Source organism: Stigmatopora nigra, chromosome 5 (genome assembly GCF_051989575.1).
Source record: "Stigmatopora nigra isolate UIUO_SnigA chromosome 5, RoL_Snig_1.1, whole genome shotgun sequence".
NCBI lineage: Eukaryota > Metazoa > Chordata > Actinopteri > Syngnathiformes > Syngnathidae > Stigmatopora > Stigmatopora nigra.
The window spans coordinates 9891548-9913629 of record NC_135512.1 but is presented as its reverse complement, the minus strand read 5'-3'; the positions used below and the strand labels follow the sequence as shown (position 1 = coordinate 9913629).

The 22082-nt window shown below is 38.2% G+C and overlaps 1 protein-coding gene and 1 long non-coding RNA gene across 7 annotated transcripts in view; one reads left to right on the top strand and one right to left on the bottom strand.

Annotated features, from left to right (window-relative positions):
• The window catches only part of LOC144196444 (uncharacterized), a 61314-nt gene that overhangs the window by 33645 nt on the left and 5587 nt on the right, over nucleotides 1-22082 (bottom strand). For 3 of the 5 annotated variants that reach the window (XR_013326325.1, XR_013326322.1, XR_013326324.1), the window contains 3 exons: nucleotides 21772-22035; nucleotides 4476-4631; nucleotides 3437-3527 (listed from right to left, as the gene is read on the bottom strand). Coding sequence is in view for 1 of the 5 variants with exons in the window: in XM_077716629.1 (XP_077572755.1) it covers nucleotides 21869-22035 (167 nt within the window). In the remaining 4 variants the exon portion in view is untranslated. Of the gene's footprint in view, nucleotides 1-3409; nucleotides 3528-4475; nucleotides 4632-20537; nucleotides 22036-22082 lie in introns of those variants that run through there. The other 2 variants (XR_013326323.1, XM_077716629.1) reach the window with 2 other exon arrangements.
• Nucleotides 105-20742, top strand: LOC144196447 (uncharacterized). Of its 2 annotated transcripts, XR_013326327.1 has the most exons (6): nucleotides 105-340; nucleotides 10180-10264; nucleotides 10675-10849; nucleotides 12026-12148; nucleotides 17765-17867; nucleotides 17944-20742. It is a non-coding gene; the product is annotated as an uncharacterized LOC144196447 (long non-coding RNA). The 2 variants fall into 2 exon arrangements; XR_013326326.1 differs by having other exon boundaries at nucleotides 17765-20742.

Genomic DNA, 22082 nt, shown 5'->3' with positions numbered 1-22082 from the left:
GCAGCTCGGTCGCAGTGTGCGCGCCTGGCCAATGACGCGCGGCCCCCCTGCTCACATGACGCCTTTCTATATGTTGCCTCTCCTCTCAGCACTCAATAGCCAATAGACCAGGCATCGTTGCTGACTTGACACACCGGCCAAATCGGACGACCTTCATCTGCTTGTGACAATGATTTTTTTTTTCTTTTAAAAATAATAACAATAAAAAATCTGTCACATGAAGATGCGCACCGGCCACATGATGACTCTCACAGCCGAGGAAGGACGCACTTTTTCCGCCAACAGACAAGCGGAGACACGGGGGCGAGACATTAACGCCCATAAGTTGCTGCGATGAATCGTAAGTCAAACATTTCTTCTTTTTTTAATAGTGCTCATCTATAATTAACTGAACAATAACTGACCTTTATCAGCAATTTTGTACCTTACTCAAGATTTTTCCTTTTTAGATTTACTTTTTTTTGCTTCCATGCATAGACACTCAGAGGAATTAAACATAATGTAATAGTTGTAAACAATTTTAAATGTTTTTAACACGTGGTCATGTCACCTCTCTTTGTGCACCCACATGATTTTCCCCCCTTCTTTGTGATACATGCAGGGCGGTGGGGGTGGGAGGGTGTCTGTCTCCTCAGCCCCATAGCATGAAATATAGATAAAAAGCACGCGGTAAACTCGATGACCCGAGCTTGGCTGTCTGGCTGGCTGGTTGTGCACCCGCTTCACAAGGCTCAATGAGGACAATTAGGGAGGGGGCTGGGTTGGCCAGAGGGGGAAAAATGAGTTCTTAAAGGACTCCATAAACAGGGTTGTACTTCACTTCAACCCTCAGGGCAGAATAAGAGGGGGATAGTCCATAACCTCGTCTGGCAGGTTCAAACTACTACCGGACTACCTCAGTAAAAAGCTCTATGAAACCATAAAAATGTAATCCTACTTTTTTTCTGAGGGCAAAAAAATGTGAGATACATTTTCGGTAAGAAGACGCTTGACTGACTTGAGTCAGTTTCCCAGCAGTGCAACATTCCCTTCACCCCCACCGTCACCAATACCGCACCCTAGAGAGGTCATGTCACTCCCAGAACCTCTTTATTGATGTGAAATTGGCGGGGTCACACCTCTGTGCGGTGGGGGTGTAGAATTGATGTACACTTTAAAGTCTAGACGAAAAAAATGCATCCCTGAATGTGCTTTTTTTTCCCGATCACAGGGAATGGCATGCAGGACTAAAGCCATTTTGATCTTTTTAAAGGCGTCATATGGTTTTAATTAAGACCTATAAAATGTGTCTGACCTATTCTTTAAGGCAGAGCTGAGAGGTTAAAAAAAAGGGGGTGGCATATTTAAAAAAAGAAAAGCAACAAAGAATGTCACTTAGCCGAAGAACTTATCAAATTTTTATGAATCTACTTGTTCACTTCCCCCTTCTGGTCCCTCCCTTTTTCTTGATGCCGATGGTAAGTAGGCAACCCTTCTTTGTCGGAGTAAATCGCCCCACCGCTACCACCACCCAAATGCCATCATCTTCAACCTACAGTTACTCCAACCATCAGACACCTAAAAGGCTAAACCTAATGATCACAGGATGATGCAGTCTACCGGAAACATACGCAATTCTTTAATTTTACCCTTTCCTATTCTTTTTATATCCTCCAGCTGGCCCCTGGCTCATATCCTTGTCTGTACTTGTGGCACGCCATGTTGTTTAGGAGTTGCAGCTCATGTGGTAGGGATGTGCATTTTATACACCATACTGTTAACTCTTCTGTAAACTACAGTGGAATTGCAGAAATAGGGACCACTAATAGGTACATTGGTGAAAAAAAATTGACACGCCCCTAAAATTATATACAGTATTCTTTAGACTATTTACGGAAAACTAGATTGTAATGCTAAAAAAATGTATACAGTAAACTTCTACAATTCTGATGCTGAATATGAAGAATTACCGTGGCAGTGCAAACTCCTATTGAAAGATTAAACATTGCACAATAAAGTGTATGCGTTACTGTGAGTTGGTCGATGTTGATGGGAAGTCTTAACTGTCCCGAAAGCTCCGGATATAACGCCAACACAAACTCAGGCTTGTAGATAGATTTAGCTATGTTATGTTCAGCTGTTGTTTATTTCATTGGTTATGAGTTTAGTCACAGTTTAAAAAACCTATTATGAGACAAAGCATCTGCAATAATATTCTCACCAGTTTACTGTCTATCATGAATCCCTGCTTGTTTGAACCAAAAGATTTTAGACAAAATGTAGATGTGATATTTATAGCAGGTACTGCATTTTAGATTTATATACAAATTTCTGCAAAAAAAGAGGTTCAGTGAAATGAGGTCAAGTATTACAAAAAGTGTAAAAGAGTGTTTTTTAGGAAGAACTTCTACCGTCTACAGCAAGCCTTTGGCAATATTATTTCATGTGTTTTTTTAACTAATCAAGTTTTTTTTCACAATAGCTTCCACCAGTAAAAAAACCCTCTAAATAGATAATTTCTCAAATGCCTAACCAAGTTTAGTATATGGGGGTCCACTTTACATAAATGTTAGATGGAGGACGGGTGACTCACACACACAGCTGCAGCAGACATTTACAAGAAAACATCAAAGACTGTGAGTGTGTGAGTGCATGTGCATTTTTGAGCACATGCTACTTACTTTGAGTGATGTTCTACTTGGTACCTGTTGTTATTGTTTTATTTATTCATATTATTTTATCCGATAGATTTTATGTCACCATTGCAGTCTGTTCTATTTCCATGCACCACTAAATATGAAATATGTCACAAACATCCAGAATAAAACCAAAATGTAGGCTAGATTGGTGCAATGTACTCATTTTTCAATAAGAGCTTTAATCGCTGACTCCCACACTGCCACTTCGCTCTGGTGGCTTTCAGCTGGGGGGCTGAAAGTTGTCTCTGAAGTTGCGCAGAACGAAATACCCATTATAGTAATGGATGGCTGTATCAAAAATGCACCAACACACATTCATTTTGACTTCCTCAAGTGCAAACTCCCCCATGAAAAGGGCACGTCTTTACATTTTGGAAAACGATTACTTATTTGGCTGCTTTTTAATTTGGATGCTAATTAGACATCATATATTTCACAAAAAAATGTGGTAAATTCAATATGCACATATACTAGAACTGTCACAATTGAATAATTTTAGAATCACTTTTTAAATAATTTCACTAATTAATCAAAATAATTGTAATTCATTCTTTTTCTGTGCAGCTCATTCCTCACCACTCTTCCACAGTGTCACCCTAAATTTAGAATCAAACATGAAATGGCCGCATCAGGCTGCATTACAATTATTTCCTAAGTGGAGTTAATATAATTGATATTTTGTCAATGAATCAATTAATTCTGACAGCTCTTCATAGATACAATTACACAGACAAGATCAATAAACTCCATATTCCTACCTGATAGTCAGCTTTGATAACCTCGAGCACTCCCACGACCTTTGTGGTGATAAGCAATGGAACAAAACATGCAACTCAGTCTCGGTTGCAGCTGTCAAAAAAACAAAACAAAATACATTAATGCACAACGACAAACATTGACAGTTTTAGTAAACATGTTTGTCACAAGATTATTTCCATCCTCATTTTCCAAAACAGTGTGATCATGTAGCATATGGCAAGTATAGAAAAATATGCATCAATGCAATCGCAATGCCGACACTTATATTTGTGACGACCTGACTTGTGTGTCGTGGCGTCAAGGAGATTGAGGGTTGGGGATATCTCTTCCTCTACTGCGACCCTTTGAAGGGGGAAGTAATAAAAAGTTCAATGGGTGCAACAAGCTGTTCTTCCCTCCTACACTTTGAGGCGTTCGATGAATAGGAGGCCCCTCCATAACGTAGGGGAAAAAGAAGAACATTTTATTGAAGCTTTAGCATGTGGGGGGATGCTCTTGCAACTTACAGACACTTGGTGTGAAAAAGTCTAATGCAAATCAGCCATGTTGGATTTGGAAACAAAACAGAAAAAGAGTTCTTTCTCCCTTTCAAGGCAAAAATGGTTAAGAATGACATGAAAATAAAATACACAACCACTTAGTTTAAGTAACTGCAATGTAAACAGTCCTGTTAAATCCTCCATGAAGTAAAATAGTAAGTCCAATTGTATTGGTGCAACCTGCATGTTAATGACTTTAAAGCACAAAGACATAGATTAGGATTTTCAATAACCAGATTTATGCGTGAAGGGGTGAAGTCATGGTCACTGCAGTCATTCAATTATCACCATGCCCTTTCCTGGGAAAAGTCCCCAGCCGTGAAGAGGTTAATTGTTTTGGAATCTTCATCCATGGGGAGAAAACGGGGCAAATGGAACGGCATTTGAGGGTTGGATAATTGGACCAACTACTATGGATTACTGCAATCGTCCCAAAAGAAAAAGTTGGAGGCGGAAACGCAAGGAAACGATGTGAAAGAGCTGCGTTGTGTGAACTCACCACAGGAGTTGCCTGGTCCTCACAGGGAGAGGGAGCAGTCCATTCCTGTTTACCTCACAAAATGACCCTTGATCCCTCACATGGCCCTCATTGCTCCAGGTGCAAGGTCTCACTGCTCTGTGGCTCCCACACAGACAGGCAAGTTAATTTTTCACACTGTGAACACAGGAGGACAAAAACACAGATCTTTTCACTCAATTTTGTTACCTGGTTATTTTTTTAATGCAAGTCTTAACATCTGCTATTCATTCATACATGTGTCTTATGTTTTAACGCAAGCAACTCAAAATATTCCTTTTCTTTTCCAAAATGTTGGCTCTTCTAAGAAATCTTCTAAAAAGAGGTTGAAAAACCTGGTGATTTGACACCGGGCAATAATCACAGATGTGCTAATCAGAAACATGTCCTGTATAATTACTGCAGTGTTTGATAACACCAACGCAAATCACCTCAGGCCATTAGTGAAAGTTTCCTCACACTATTAAGAAGTGTTAATAAATTTCTAGAAGACGTAGAAGGAGCAAGTCCTTTGTAAGGCCCACTGCTTAAATCACTGTGAGGTTAATGAACTAATCTTCATACTTGCTTCTACCATCTGGGGGGATGAGACGAGGCAGATGCTAACTGCTCTACACTGTTGCATTACGCATGGAGGAACATGGCAGCGCCATACAGCTTGATGAGCTCATTTAACTTTTGGCCTGTGGTTAGTTGCATTTATGTCCTTCTTTGTTCACTCATCTTGATTGAAAACGGCTAATAATCTTCATTGAAACATACAGCTTTATGAAGGTCAAAGCCTGGAATGTCAACATATTTCGAAGTTGGTGAATGAAGCCTTAAATTTTCACAAATAATAACATTGTTTTCTGTTTCAAAATATTTTGTATTTATGAGCGAAGTATATTAAGCGCAGTCTTTTGTAAACCTGGCAATGTTATTATTATTGTAGAATTATAAATATTTACTGGATAATGCTTCATTTTTTTAATAATAAAATCTCATTCTGCAGCATAAATTCCTGCAAAAAACAAACAAATATGATTGTTTTTCTTTATTTCTTAAAGTATTCAATAACAATAAATGTAGTCTGATTTTACAATAGAGTGTAATATGCCGATTAATTAAACTGAGCAACAAAAAAACACACCATGCCTGTTGAAATCAGATAAAGAAGTAAAGCTTAAATGGGAAGCTTACTGGGGCCCAGAGCAATTTGACTTGATGACCATCTCTTATTGGCACACTGGTTTACTAATATATACAAGACCAAAAGTGAACAGCATCTCTTAAGGAGAACATCTAAGTGATATGAGTGGTTAATAGGGATCAGAATAATCCCAGTTGGACTCATGTGAGAGGTAAATGAAGCTATTTCACAAAAGCTTCTTTTTCCCTCTTTGGGAATGGCCTTTCCCATTTTCTTCACTTTAGATCATTTAAAGAAAATGAAATCTGCTTTTTGACAAAGTGTCAGAGTATCTCAGATTACCTCTCAGTACTGTAATCAGAGAGGAAGGGGTATTGGTGGGAGGGCTGGAATGGGACAATACAGCTGGCAGGTTGGATAGAAAGAATTTGCTGCTTTACATGATAGCAGCATATTTGTCAGAAGTTTCTAGCAAAACTTTATGCGATTTAAATGAGGACTTTTACAAAGAAACCAGCAAAGTGTCGGATTAGACTCGTTTCTCCTCTGAACGCTATCCATGGTCTCGACTTTTCTTGAGCTGACGTAGGCACCATTTGAGCTTTTTCTATCAGGACTAAACTTGTACAACATTTAAGTGGCGGTGGAAATAAAAAGAAGCCATCTCTTTACTTCATGTCAGCAAATTCCTCCTTCCAACTTCACTCAAACACTTTTCTCTTCTTCCTCAATAATGTCGTTTCTAAAAATACCACTGTCTCGTCCTTGTACCATTTGGACATTTTGTGAGCATTTCTTTTTATTGCAATACTACTTCATACCTCAAGACATAGGGTATTTAACAAAATACTTTACACCACATAGCACAAAAGGAAAGTGAACAATCCATCTTTCAGTTATCCCACTGTGTGATACTTGATTGTCTCATAGGTCTATTGTGTGTCAAAGTAAATAGAACCCCGTAATAGTTTATCTAATAATTGTACCTAAAATAAATGTGTTTTAAGGGTAAGAAGTCACATTATTTAAGACAAAAAGGGTATAAATGATTAGTGGAGTACATCTTTAGTTGGCCGTAGTTTCAGAACCCCAAGTGACATCAGCTTTTATCCTCTTTCCAAGTCTTTTATCCTTAAAAACATCTCATAAACCAACGATACATATTTGGGGTTTTATCGTCGATGCGGGACCATCGAGCATAATGAAGTTCTGTTTCTCAGCGGGAACAGGGAGGCCTCATGATTACCAGCGCGTCTCTCATTTCTCTCATCATCTCCGATCTAATTGAAGACAATATAATGAGACAATAGGGTCTCGCTCATCATTCTGCATCAATGGCGCGCTCTATGGAACGTGCCGGTTTGTTAAAATGACAGGGGGATCGTTAGACGTATCGGTACTTGAATTCACTCGAGTTTGTTTAATTTGGCCTGGGAAGCCGGACAATTATGTGACATTTTCCAAGCGACTGCTCATTAAGGGCAGCTTCTCCACTTCATGACTGCCCACCCTTATAAACACTGGATGTGTCTGGGTCATATGTTGGGTGGGGTACAGTGAGGGTGAAAAGGGGGGGTGCTGTGGTGGGAATAGATTTGGTGGCGGTCTGTCTCGGGAGGAGTTGTCTCAGATGATTAGGAAAGCTGTGTGGGGAGGGTTCGCCAGTGCATGGCCTCCTTCACCTCCCTAATATGCCCTGAATAGACCCCCCTCCGTTGTGCGTTTGTTGTGGGGTTTGATGGGGAGAGGGGTGGGATTATGTCTGGCCTTGGTTTAGGAGTGTTTGTCATCTGCCCCCTCGAGGCCCGCATTGGTTCCTTTGTCTGGGTGTCAGGCATGGGTACAATGTCATAGTACACAATGTGTTTTAACAATAAGGGCATCTTGGGTGAGGAACCTACATAGGATTTCATGTTTGCGTTTGTGTCATTGAATTTGCTTAGTGGCTGGGAACAAGTAGTGGCTATGCACATTTATATCACATTAAACCTCCTTGCTTATGATTATATTGTACTTTGTTTTCATTAATATCTGCAATAACGCAATGATCTTTGAACTATTAGTATTACAACTAAAGCAATTGTCCGGCTAATGTACTTCCACTGGAAAATACAATGCAAATTTCAAAGATCGTTGGAAGCATGGGTTTTCAAGTGCAATATTTGATTATTCCCACACATGACATTACTGGACATATATAGATTCTTATCGAAGTAATTGAGCCACCAATAAAATTTATTTGGAATCATTATACATTTATTTGTAGGTTTATGTGATTGATTTGGTAGAATTTTCTCACCATTGACTAATTATAACATTAGCCTTTTGTCTTCAGTTTTACTGTAGTTGAATTAGATCTCACTCAGAGGAAGGAGAAATAATGTCACTTGAAGAGCTACTCCAAGTAGATGAGGATGACACACAAAATTATCTAAATTTGTCTTCAAATAGTCCCATGATCATTCCATTTTTATTTTCTTAGTTCATCAATTTATTTATTCAAATATATTTCTTTGGTTGGGGGGATTAAGCCGTAAGAGTGTAGACTGACACATCAGTTGGAACGAGTCATTACTATTTTGAACGGGGCTGTAAATCACACCTGATCAAAGGAGATTATTTTTTCCTCATCTTTTGGAATGGAGATGCTTTTTTGTAGGTTAGGTCTTTCACGTACACACGCAGAGACATAATGTATGCAAATCATCTATCAAATTGAGTCTGTTTTTCGGCTTGGTACAAGAAAGCAAATCCATTGTGAATGATCTTTGTGTGGGCATGAAGCCTTGAAGCCTTGCATCATGTCTGCCAGGTTCTCCCCGAGGACGTTTCAACCTCCTTTACATTCACACTCACACACGCCATATATTGTTTTGCTTCGCATCCCAGCAGAAGTCTGTCTTCATGTGTCCTATTGATTAATGAAGGAGGCTCAGCGGGGGAGTCCGAGGAAGGCGGGAGTCTAGATCAAGGCTGAGCTGCATCACTGGGAGTTGCACACGCAAGCAAGCACGCACACGCATGTTCACGCTCACACACTGTCTGTCATGTTCCCTCTGCGTCTGTTACAGCAGACAGCCATGACATATTTGGACAGATTTTGAGAGACATGTTGCACACACCCCCATACTGCTGACACATGGTCTTATTTTTATTTATTCGTTTTTTAAATGGTTTTAGTAACGCAATTTATACATTAGTTTGGATAATAATATGGGTCGCTATGGGATTTGTACTTCACTTTGCATGTATGGTTTTGGTACGAACAAACACAAAAGAACTTCTAGATTTTTGTGTCAAACTTGAATCCGCTTTAAATGGTTCTAAAAGTACATTTGCAAGACATGGTTCAAGAAGGTAACTGAGGAAAATATATTTTATTTACTACTACTATTTACTTCCATACATCCATTGTGCTGTTCGTGTCTGTCTCCCTCACTGGTGAACAACATCATCCAAGCATGGTAGAAGGATAGAAAATGGAGTGGTACAGTGTGTGGGGGGTTGTATGTGTACTGGGGGGGTTTGGGATTTTTAAACAAAGGATCACTGTTTTAGCATGGTTGTGGCTTTTTTTGGGTGGGTCTTTACCCGGCTGGTGCGGTGCGGTTTGGCGGGCGCAGTGAAGCTGGAAAAAGAGTGTGACTGAGGAGGTTTTATCATTAAGATGAATGAGAGGAGCGAGCTGTCTGTTTTGTGCACAAAAATAAAGAGGACAAACAGTGCAATTCATTTTCCCCTGTTTTCTTTTCTTTCAAACACACTAGCAAAGCCCAGATAGTCTGCCAGTGTGTGTGTGAAATTGTGCATTGTCTACTGGCCATTATAAAGAAGTTTCTCAACCTTTGCAGCTGTATGATACAAATGACAACAGCCTTGTGTGTGCCTGTAACGGCAGCTGTCACAGCTGTGAGCAAATTCATTAGACAGACCGTTTGCACCCACATATACATGCTTGTACGCAGCAAAGCCCTGTCAATTTACAAGACAGTAGCACAGCGGTAATCGTTCTTCTTAGTGGCACAATAATTGTCAATTGTATGAAGAACATGATGGTGTCTGCAGTCAGTAGCAAGTCTGTGGAGGCTTGCAAACAGTGATAGTCAACAAGGGAATTTTATTGAGAGAAAAAAGTCTGTATTGTAGTGTTATTTTGTGAGTCTGCTATATACCTAACCTTAACTTGAACTTCATTCTTTGTTACACTGAGTAAACCTTTTTTCTCTCCTCAAATAAACGGAGTGATTTCCTAGCTTTCTTTCTGGGTTTAAAAAAAAAAAAAAGCTACGAAATATTTGGATCAAATACAAGACATTAAACCAAAAATTCTTTGGCATTATGCACATATTCTGTTATGGGTCGTGAACTATCACCTTCATCACTTATCTTGTTCATACATTTTATGCACTGTGGGGAGATTAACTTGAAGTGGCAATAACTGGAGTCTCAAGGGACTTTAAAAGATTATATTCATTTTTTTGTTTCCAGTCTCTGATAAAGTGTGTATAATGGACTGACTAAATCTTGCTTCTCTTTTTTGCTCTTCTTTTTTAGGTCATAAGCCACCATAAGAGGTAGAAACAAGAACGTGTGCATACCACACAGAAAAGGAAGAAGGGAAGCTCCAAAGCACAAAACGGTGAGGAGAAAAAAACAAGTGATGAAAGGGGTTAGACAGCTTGATTTGCCCCAGGCTCACACATTATCTTGGGTCGGCGTGTGTCTTCTGGTACCCTTCTTACAGTTTGTCCCCTTTTATACCACCATTGTGATCTGGTGTTTCCTTGTACATGTGTCTGTTTGGCATTGAGTTTCGACTCCTAAGTCTAAACTTTAATGTCCTTTTTGATGCACCTGCTTCATCTTTTGTCATTGCACGCATCTGCTTATTGTTTTTTTTTTTACTGTTTGAATTTTGAAGTATAATCCCAATGAATCAATATGGTATCATATCATAGGATGAAATTGATGATCATTCCCTCCACATAATACTGTGAAAAGAGCTACTGTTTGTCTAAGTGAATCTTCTCTCTTTCTCTTTGTGTGCAGCACGAAATATTTTTCTCTCATGCAAGACAAAGATGGAGAAGCGGATAGTTAAAGAGGAGAGGTGGTGAACAGTCCTTATTCTTATGGGAACACACCCTCTGGTCACCAGCTATGATGACTGCCTCGCTGTCCAAGATTTTACAATTTTGGACACAGCAATGAAAACAGCACTTAGGTATATAGTCAAATGTATTCATTTTTTTCTTTTTATAGGAATGTGGATTTCTGTGTCTGCAGTCAGACATTAATGGATAACATAATTTAAGTTGCAGTATAATTTAATTCCGATAAGGCCACATAACTCCCAACAATAACCATGTGCCATATCATCATCATTAAACTTTAGCGCAGTGGATTTTATTAAGCAATTGAGTTTCAGCTGTTTGCTTATGCAATACATCCAAGGATAGTGTTCTACTATTATTTTTCTGTCTTCTGCTGCTCTTTTTTTCCCTGTCACACCTCCGTTCTGTTCTTTCTTTAGCAGTTACAGCTTCATGGTTTCCTCACTTTGGCTGCCCACATTCACAAGAACCTCCTTTATGTTTTCATATAAATTGTGCCTGCCATCCACTAGAAAAAAAGTTTTACTTACAACTTCCATGGCCTTTTCAAAACAGGAAACAAGAGCTCGGTGCCCCAGAAACCGCTTGACATGACCCTTTTTTTCTTTTAAACATTCACACTTGATTTGCCCTTTTCTCTTTTTTTTACTTTTATTGTTGGAGGATGCACCATGTATGTACAAACTGCAACCAAAGTTGTTTCATACAAGCTTAAGGGCATCCAAGACACTTGAAACCTGGATGAAAAAAAAGTAGATTGGCGTTCTTTTTAGCAAGCGTAGGCAGAGTGCTTCACGCCACACTTTGTCACATGGTGTCATATTTCAAAAGACGACTACAGGACGTGACAACCAAGTGACTCACTCAGTCAAGTCCAATTGATTCACCGTAGGACAACGGAACAGAGCGAGTCATTGTTACTTTCATGCTTGCGCCTAGAGGACAAGCGGAAGATGGGCAGCAGTTTACTATAGCAAGGGGCACGTTTGTAATTGGAAATGAAGAACATACTTATTGGGGTGTTGACAGTAGTGTTGCATGTGCCTTCGGATATTTTTTTATTTTTTGCAACAATAGCGATGAATTTTCAATACCACAAATGGCCACAAAGGTTGGAACTGTGGGCAATTTCATTTACTCATTGTCCAAACCTCTTATCCTCCTCACAATGGTCACGCAGCCAACTATGCGCACCAGGCGGGGGGCAGCCAATCACAGTTTGAACAACTTGAAGTATAATTAGTTCTTTTTCAAATTGTGTTTATTTTTTTCATTGTTTTTTTCAGATAATGAAGTGATAACCGGCAACAAACAGCTTCAGCCAAAATCCAATGCATAACATCGCTGCATGCCATTGGAGGGAAAAAAGAAGCATTTCATGCCATGTACTACCAAATCTACAGCATATGGTGAGAAATTCTGATTTGTTCAACAAAAGCACTAAAAGAAATAATTATGCTTATACCATTCATTCCAGGAATGATCCTTTTTACAGCATTTTAAATATTCATTCTTTTGATTTGAGCATCCCAACCTTGGCACACTTCAAGCAAATGGTTTGATTTTTATAGTACATGAACCACACTGAGTGCAAGTGAAAAAGGGGCTGTAGAGTGGTGTGTCTATGAATCGTTAAAACAGTGGCCGTTTTAGCATTCATTTTTTATCAGTGACTGGAAGAATGAAAAGAGTAAGAGGCGGCCCCCAACACCCCCCCTCCAAGCCTTTCCGTCAAGCCTCCTGAGAGGAGACAAAGGCTTGCATTGACTGCTTCGTGTCGATAAGACCTATCATTAGTCTGCCGGTGGTGGGATTACCAACACACACTAAAATGCTTTTGCACGCATATACACACTGCACTTGCGTCCCTATTAGTCACTCTATCCCCACCACCACACACACACTTTTATTTTACATTCTGAAGCTTGAATATTTTTCTCTGCTGAAGTAGTGAGGGAGCTGACTAGCTAGATTTGAATCGAACAGTCATTGATGACTTCTTTTAAATGACAACACACTATAACGATACACCCCGATTTACAAAAGCATCCAAACAGCAACGTGACATTTTTGGTGCAAATTTGCTTTTCTTATATCATTTTCTTTAATATAATAATACAATTAATATCATTCTGGTCAGTTTATTTATACTTTTGTAAGTAAAAATTGATTTGTAGCCACACTTTGGCCTATTTGTCACCAAAGTCTATTTATTCCCACTTACTCCAATACAGGGCTCTTACTTAAGGCGAGCAAAAATATGTATTTGTACCAACAAGTCAAAATCTGTGCTTTCTAAACAAATGATCAACCGTGGCGTGTGTTCTCATTGTCTCTCATTAGCACGGCCCCCAGAGATTATATGAGTTTACTTACCTTCGCTTGATCGGAGCGTGCAACCAAGCACAGGGTCATTATCATCCCCTATTTGCTACAAATAGCTTTCAGTAGCATTCAAAACAAAAATACAACAGCACAATTAAGCCATTGATCTGTGGTGGATAGTACATTGGAATCATTATGAAGGGCTTGGACAGGGTTAATGGACTTTTTTCTTTTCGTTTAGCCTTTTCATTATGAGTCAGATGGTGAAAGTATGTGTTGTGCCGATGGTTAGTTGTTGATTTTGGATGCCCTTATTTTTATATTAAAGGCTCAAAATGTTTTTCAATTGAAGTACAACAATCCCTGAGACAAGTGGGGAGATCAAAGGTTGGATCGAATACTAATATACAAAATTTACACTGAGGTTCTGCAGAATAATCATCAATATAGGCCCGTCATCATGTTTTATTTTTCAATTTACATAGACAAGTAAATAAATAATGGCAATGTGCCATCCTGGAGTTTTATTTTATAGTCATCTAGCTTTGTGTGATTTAGTAGGTTTAAAAAACAATTGAATGAGCTCACAAATGTGGATTTTGTGTAGATATGGCCCGAAACCATCAGTACAAGTGGAGGTGCGTGCATTATAGTAATTGTGGACATTAAATTAAGTGGAAAGGGATTCCCTTCACATCCAAATTTTACTGCAAATTAATGTTTGGGTGGCTTTTTCTGTAACTGGTTAGCACATCCATCTCACAGTACTGAGATTGAGGGTTCAATCCCCTGTAGCTTCCGAACTTTCCATTTTTCAACTCTAAAATGATCTGGTGAGAGTTGAACTCATAACCCTCATTAAGTTTGTTTTACTTAGCTCATTCCCGCCCTTGATTAAGCCCTGTGATTAAAAAATGTATTGAAGATTTCTAGCAGGGTTTTTACCACCCTCCCCTTGCTGTGATATGAGAAAATGGTTATGGGATAACCTGAAATAATCGTTCAGTATCCTATCCAAGATTTTCTGGATGCAAATTGAGAGCTGACAAAGGAGCACAAACGCAAAGCAAGTGACCGCCTTAGGATGAGAATTTTGATTCTAAAATGTAAAGATTCCCACCAGTGAAAAACCCAAAGCAGGAGGTTAATTCTGATCATCAGCATTTTTATGATTAACACAAAGTGTGCTATAACAAGTTCAAACATCTGTTCATTCGTAACGCAGCTCATTTGGTTGGCAGCACATTTGTTTTTCACCAAATTGAAACATGCTTCTAATCCCATAATCTCTGTCTAAATTTGCATCAGAAAATTGAACAATATTAAAGTAAGAGCAACTTTTTGTAACTTAAAAATTGTAGTAAATTTCAGGCACAGTAAATTAATGGTGACCAAATCCAGCTCAGAGCTTTAATCTTAATTCTGGAAGACTGGGGCAATGGCTATTTGTTTATTAATTCATTTTATATCTTTAATTTTGCCTCTGCTTGCATTCCTTTAAGTCAAGTAATGGGATCTTGGCTGCTAGTGAATTTTTAGGGGATGGAACACTAATATTTAGTCTATATAATGATTGTGGTGTCTGTGAAGAATAAATATCAAGTAGAAAATGAGAAATATCATATTAAAAAAAACAGATCAGCTGTAAAAATCACAAAGCATTTCTCCAGTGGCAGGTTTCCTGTGCCTAACCCTTTCATTTAGAACATCAAGGCAAAATTTAAACAATTGAGGCAATTTTTCATCCAGTGAAGGTCAACTATTGTTCTCTTTCTGTGAGGAACTCTCAAGAAATATATTTCACTGACAAGGTCATTTGTAGAAAACTACCTTTTCAACCATTTTTCGAGCGATTTCTGTTTTCTTTAGCAACTCCATTTATAGATTGTTGCCTTAATTTCTTTGAATTACCAAGTAAATTTATTACAGTGTTAGTGTGCCGCACAGGTTTTAACAGCACATTGTGTAGACCTGCTTTAAATAACAAAAGACAGACCCTGTAAAGAAAAGTGCATTGCTTTTACATCCTTGAAATTAGCCTGAGCATCTGCATGCAAATTTGTACTTTTAAGACCTCATGTGTAAGCACACTTTAGGATATTTTTAAAAAGAAGCCATTGCAGACAGAAAACAAAATCATGACTTTTGTCAAATGCTTGGCAAGAACTACTTTCTTGCAGCAAAGGATATGGTGGGGAAATCCCTGAAGAATCTTTGCCAAGTATTGTGTTCAAAGTGTCTTAAAATACATTTTTAAATATTATATTCAACTGGAATTTGATTATGGTTAGCAGCCACAAATGAGCGTCGAACAAACTTAGAATTGGAGACAAGTTAGACCTTTTTTTTGGACACCCCCTTTAATTATGGGTAAGTTGTTTCAAGCTTGCTCTCTCTCTCTATCTTTTCTCTCTTCTCTCTGTTTTGTTTGAAAACATATCAACACTTATGCAGTCAGTGACAGGCTGTATATAAGACGCAGAACAAAGGAACCAACGGCATAATTTTAGATATTTTAGCCAGCAATGCTGAGCTCACAGAAACTTAAATGATGTACTATTTAAACAAGTAAAAAAAAAAAGATGAAACGTGCAAATGTGGTCTATAGACCACCCACAATGTTTATAGGTTGTGAGTGGACTTGTTGGGCATATAAAAAACAGTGCTTGACTCACATAAGGAGATGAAAGGCAATAATGAAGAGTTATTCCATCTAATTATGTTACTAATTCTCCAAGAATTTGTGATACACATTGCCATTGTGAAATTGTTAGGTAATTATATAAAAAAAGGCCCAAGCTTGTCATGTGTCTTGCATCCTTGCTTGTAAGTGTGGAGTCAATAACATTTGTTATTGAGTGAAATATCGAAGGACACCCAAAATGTTCTTTTATTTTTAATCATGTTTTTTTCTGTTTAGGTCCAGACATGACAGAGGCGTACACACACACACACACACACACACACACACACACATTCGCCACCCTCGGTTTGTCTGCGGTCTAACACAAGCATACCACCCCCACCGTCTCTGCATTTGTCACTGCATGCCACACTAAGGCCCATTTTAAGTAGGAGTAAAAATATTACAATGCTTTGGATGTGCAATATTTTGCTTATTACCTTCTTAATAACATTTTAATACATTTGTCAAATAGCACCAAATTGGATAGTGATTAAAGACACATCCTTTATTAATAATATGTGACGATGGTCATGTAAAGCTACTGACATTTAATTTTCCATTAAAATAAGGTGAATTTGCAAAGAATTTGTAGAAACACATATGTCCAAAAGCACCATTGTGTAATAGCTGGCCCGCATATGCAAAAAAATTCTTCACATGAAGGACCCCCCCAACCAAAGCTTACCAGTGTCCCTCCCAAACTTTAGCATCCCGCATTCCACCCCCATAACAGGACCAAATTACAAAGTAGTGTGTAACCTTCTTCCTTTGTACACTGCTGATAGTTTTTGTTTTTAGCAGGTTAACAATATAGTTATCTGATTATACATTAATTCCATTGTCAAAAGACAAAGCCACTGCATTACAAATACTGGATTCACGATAAGCATTGATGTCATATTTCATATGCCTGAGTTGCGTTGGCTTTAGGCGAGTGTTGCTCGTTTGCTCGCCAGTCCTGGCAGGATTCAAGAGCATGATTGCTGGCTATTAAAGCACTTGAGAATCAGAGAATATGGGACTTGCTCTGCTTTTGGAAGAGTCTATTGATGTGCCTATTTTAACGCACAATGTAAATGGTGCAGGACGGATCGTGTCAGAAACTCGAGGGTGCTTCGGCCGGGTGACGGTAATAACAAGGAACGTAATTATTTGGGGCCCTGAGGAGTCTCTCATGCATTTTGGTGTGTGAATGTCAGAGGAAGGGAGGGATTAAGTGAGGGTGAGGTACTCTTACTCTTCCGAGAGCCTAGTGGCTATTATTCACTTCTTTCTATTCTCCTCCAGTTTACACCTATCCGATTTGAAATGTTCTCATGGAATCTCTCATGATTAATTCTCAAAAATTGTCTCCTAAATGGTGAAACATTTATCTTTTTTAAAAAGTGACATTATATTAGTGATGATTAATAAATAGGATGGTTTGCAATTTGTATCTGCCTCAAAATCAGGGGAAAATGAGATGTACGATTCTTTATTTGAGTATTGAAGAACTCATCACTGGTATTAGCCAAATTCTAAATGCGTAACATTAAATTAATTTTACTAGGAATTGACTTATAATTCTTAAATTGATGGATTCAACCTTGGTTGTGTTGTTTTTGTGTAAAGTATTGTGTTCTGTCATGCATGTTATTGGATAGTGACTAGATCAGGTGTACTTCTGATAATGATTGTATATAGTTATGAGGAAAAAATGATGAAAAGAGGGCAGTAGTTCCATTTTAAATAGCCTATGCACTCTGCTGGTGTCTTATGAAATGGCAGATCATAAAATATCTATTTGCATTATTGTACTATGCAGCGTTACACAATTTATAATAAGTACTACTGTGTAGCGACAAAGATTGAATCAAGGCAAATGGAAAGGCCACCAAAACAAGTTCCCAATTAGAGTCGATACATGCATGCTATGCACAAGATTCAGACAGGGATGTGTATAGTTTAAGCTTTGTTCTCCAAGCACAGATTCATTTATAATGACCGGTATGTGTCTGCATGTGTGTAATTGCAGGGCAGAAGCTGAACACAGGGAACTATCCAGCTGTGGCAAGACACAGGAAGTTAAGACATATACACACACACACACACTTACAAAGCCAGAGGAGCATAAAAAGGTGAGTCAGGCAACCAAAGATATCACATTGCTGTTTGATATCAGCAGACAAACAGGAGACCGGTCTGCATCTGCAGGCAGTGAGCAGTACCCTCGCCAGGAATGTCCTCCCACTTGTGAGACACGCATAGATGCAACTATGGGCTTTCCTCTTAAACACGGCTATCAGGGATTGATCTTTTAATTGTCTTGTTAATCATCACAAAATTGATCCGTTTTAGAACAGCAAAACTATACTGATAGGTAAAAAAAAAAGTAAGATCATCACTTAATCATGCCAATTCTAATTCGGATGAGCAACATTTCAAGTGATACCAGCATCTAGTATATACTGTATCTTAACTGATAGTGATTAGAGGCAGTTATTTTGTTGCTTAGGAGTAATTTGCATAAACTTGTCTTTGAAGACTTACAAGATAACAACATAAATCAGAAAAACGTACGTTATCAATTATGCTGACTTTTTAAATTCTATGCACGATGCCAATTACAAAAAAATGGTGCATATTTTCATGCATCTGAACATTCGTATTTTCTCATAAAAGATCGCTTCTGCTTTTTTTTTTTAAGAGATGACTCGGTGGTTAAATGTCAGAGATGTCCATGCCATTAAGGCCAATGAGTTTGAAGGCTGGACACCCTCAAACCCCACCCACCCACACGTTCCCCTGTCTCTTCTTATTCCGCTCTAGCTTCCACTCAGACTTTGCCTTCATCAGCTATCATCCGTCTCCCACACATCCAGGCAGGTTTGAGGGCTGATGTGTGCGCAGACCTTGTCATTCACATTAGGGCAACATTGTCAGCTCAGGGCCCTTCCTTCTTTCCCTCTCTCTCTATCTCTCTCTCTATCTCTCTTCATGGCCCAGATCTTTCTTCCTGTCACCATCATCCCGGGGCCAGAGAAGACCTTATAAAGCAACATCCTTCTCATCCACTTCTGTCAATTCCAACACTGTCATTCAAATTCTGATTTGTAAGGGAGCACAGAAACTGTGTTTCTAACATCCCTTGCAGCAATGCCTGTGTTTCTTTTGTCCAAATTTTGCAGCAATGCCTGTGTTTCTTTGTGTGGCAGTAACATGCAAACACTATTTTCATTCTTAGTAAGGATATTTTTTTCTTGTTGTGTGCGCGCAGAGACAAAAATTTAAAATGCAGGAACATTAGGAAGCACTCTTTAACAACAGGCAATATCTGAATATTTTCAATGATTGTTTTGTCATCAAACAAAAACAATTATTTTGTTTTCAATTAGCTAATAAACTTAGGAACTGGCTGTTCTTTAAAACTCCCTAATTGCAAAGTTCTTGGCTATCCTCATCTTGATTTAATCTGAGTAATTAAAACCATTACCTGGTTTCTGATGATGATGCCTGGAACAGCTTTACTACCCAAAGTGTAGTGAAACATTTCACGCAAGTTCTTGTGCTGTTTTACATTTTGAAGAACTTATTTGACAATCATAGTCAACGCAATTATTAACTTAGACGAGTACACATCCGGACCTTTACAAAAGACACACAACAGACGACAGTGCCTCTATAGAAACCACACCACACCCAAGAACCACCATGACTAAGCAGGTTCAAGACGACGACATCCTCCCTTCTACTATTATTTTAAATGAATTAAAGCCCTTCTGTCCATGCTGACCACTGACACTATTGTTAGTGTCATAATGAAAAGGTGTTTTTGAGTAATGTGCACACAGCAGTTGGTGATAGTTCAGAAGGCACTGTTGACATTGCTGACATTTAACAATGAGAGGTGAAAACGTGTTTTTTGGCTTGCACTGGGGAACATTCAACGCTGTCGGTGAGTTTGTCTCTATTGAAAAAACCATCGACCGTTGATTGTACCCCGTAGCAGGCTGTTACAACAAGAAGTAAAATCAGGAGCTTTCACGAGACAACTGGCAATGATCTCCTGACACTTATCTACAAGCAAGATAAAGACATCTTTTTTCAACAAAAACAAACAAAGGTCACAATCAACATTCATTGCTGTCGGTGGGTTTAACTTTGTAGAAGAGCTCACTGAACGATGAATGCAACTGTGTCCCAGATTCCAGCCAACCATCACAACGAATAATGTCACAATATGCTGATGACGCCATTGTTTATGTGTGCCTGCCTCGCTCCAAGCCTCTTACAAAAAAAAAACAGGCAAACATGGCCTGCGCGAACTGACAGGAAGTTCAGATTGCATCTCGATCATACTGGCATTGCTGGGGGGGTTGGAAGGGGAGAAAGGCGGATGCCTAATACATTTGTGGGGAAATTATCTCTATAAGAAAAAATGTATTTACATTTGATATGCAAAATAAATGTTTTTATTGGCTAAAGGAAACAATTATAACCAAGTAGGGGGGCTCTCTATTAACTAACATACATTGTGTTTGTATTAACAACTTTAATTACAACCTTTCACTCTGTCTTCTGATGGCTTTCTTTCAATTTATTTTATAATTATTCTAAAAATCCAGAGTAAACCCTGGACTGGTCGCCAGACAAACAAATACACAAAGTACTAAAATAACCTGCTAGCATTACATCATTTGTTTGGGAATTGGATTGATATCTATTGCCTAAAAAAGAAATATAAGATGTTGGCTGTCAGAATTTTAATACTAAAAATCAAGAAGCAGGCCCAGCCAAACTATGAAAAATAAGTTGAAGTTTCACATTATTGAGGGAAATCGGAGTCACAATTCTGATTCTTAAGTGAGAATTCTCATGTTCTATTCTGTTTACAGGTAGATAAAGATGCCTGCTTGTAACACGATGCCATTTGCATCCTTCAAAATAAAAATACTGTACGTCACTTCTCCTTTGGCTACTAGGGGGACCCAATAAAAATATTTTTTAAAAGCACTCATCTCCAGCTCTCATGTTTTGCTTCATACAAATTGAAAAATTGCAAGATGAATAACAAAAGCATGGTGTAAAGACTAGAGGAGTACAAATGGTGTAACAAAAACATTAATCTTATTTACAATCCAGGTTGTGACCAGAAAAAAAAGAAAAAATCAGGATGGATTGAAGATATACTGTGATTCAAATAATTAAAAAAATAAAAGTATCAGTATGATGGAAATCTAGAAAGTAACCAGAAACCATCAATTGCTGGATTTCTTAGCAGGTAATGCTGCTGCCATGAATACAAATTTGTAAAATAAAATACACTAACGAGCACAACATTCATTATTCTGCCCAGGCAAACTACCCAGTAGCAGTTAGTTACACTAATAACCCATAATGGGATAAGAGTAGAAAAGAATTAAAGTCAAATCATACAATCAGTTCATTTCATGTTTCAGCCAGTGTCACAACTGAGTAGAAAATAATTAAAGTCAAATCAGATAATCTATTAATTTCATATTTCATCCAGTGTTACAACTATGTAAAACGCAACTATGTTTTAACAGATCTTAACTGAAAAAAAAAGCATTTCCCACAATTGTGGAGACACTAACAATAAGACTACTGTAAATAAGGAAAGCACATGGTTGCAATATCAATTAAGATTAAAAGAAAAACTCAACATATCCAATTTAAGAATATATTTACATAATTGGAAGATGCAAAATAGTTTTGATTTGTGTTAAAAGTTTGAAAAAATTAAAAATCACAGATTTGCCTAATCTAGAAGAAATGCAAATTATATTTTCAGAATGATTGTTGGACTTTGTGTTTTGTCGTTGACGTTCCTAGATATCTAATGGATTTAAAAATATATATAGAACATCTACCCTTGGTATAAGTACTATCACATCAACATTTTCTCCATGATTAAATGCAAAAAAATCACTAAAAAGTTTAAAAAAAAAAAACATATCTGTACTTACCAAGAGCAATGAATCATTCAGACAACATATAATCTTCAAATAAATAAATATGTACCTTAATGCTTTCATTGCAGATCCAGGGACCAGGTTGAGTTGGAAAATGATGTTTCATTTTTTTCTTTGTTCAGGAAGTGTGATATTTTTTTCACTACTTAGTGTCTGATATCTGCTGGCCTCAGCTGGCGTTCACCTTCCGCCAGAAATATCTGCATGGCCCTGTAGAGTAGGTGAACACCCAGCTCTCGCTTTTTCTTCAGCGGCCAATTTGACACCACACCATAGAAATCCCCACGCTTGACATTGGTGAGCATTTTCAGCCCTGTCCCATCGATGAAGAGAGGGAAGAAAGGAGACAAACTTAATTTC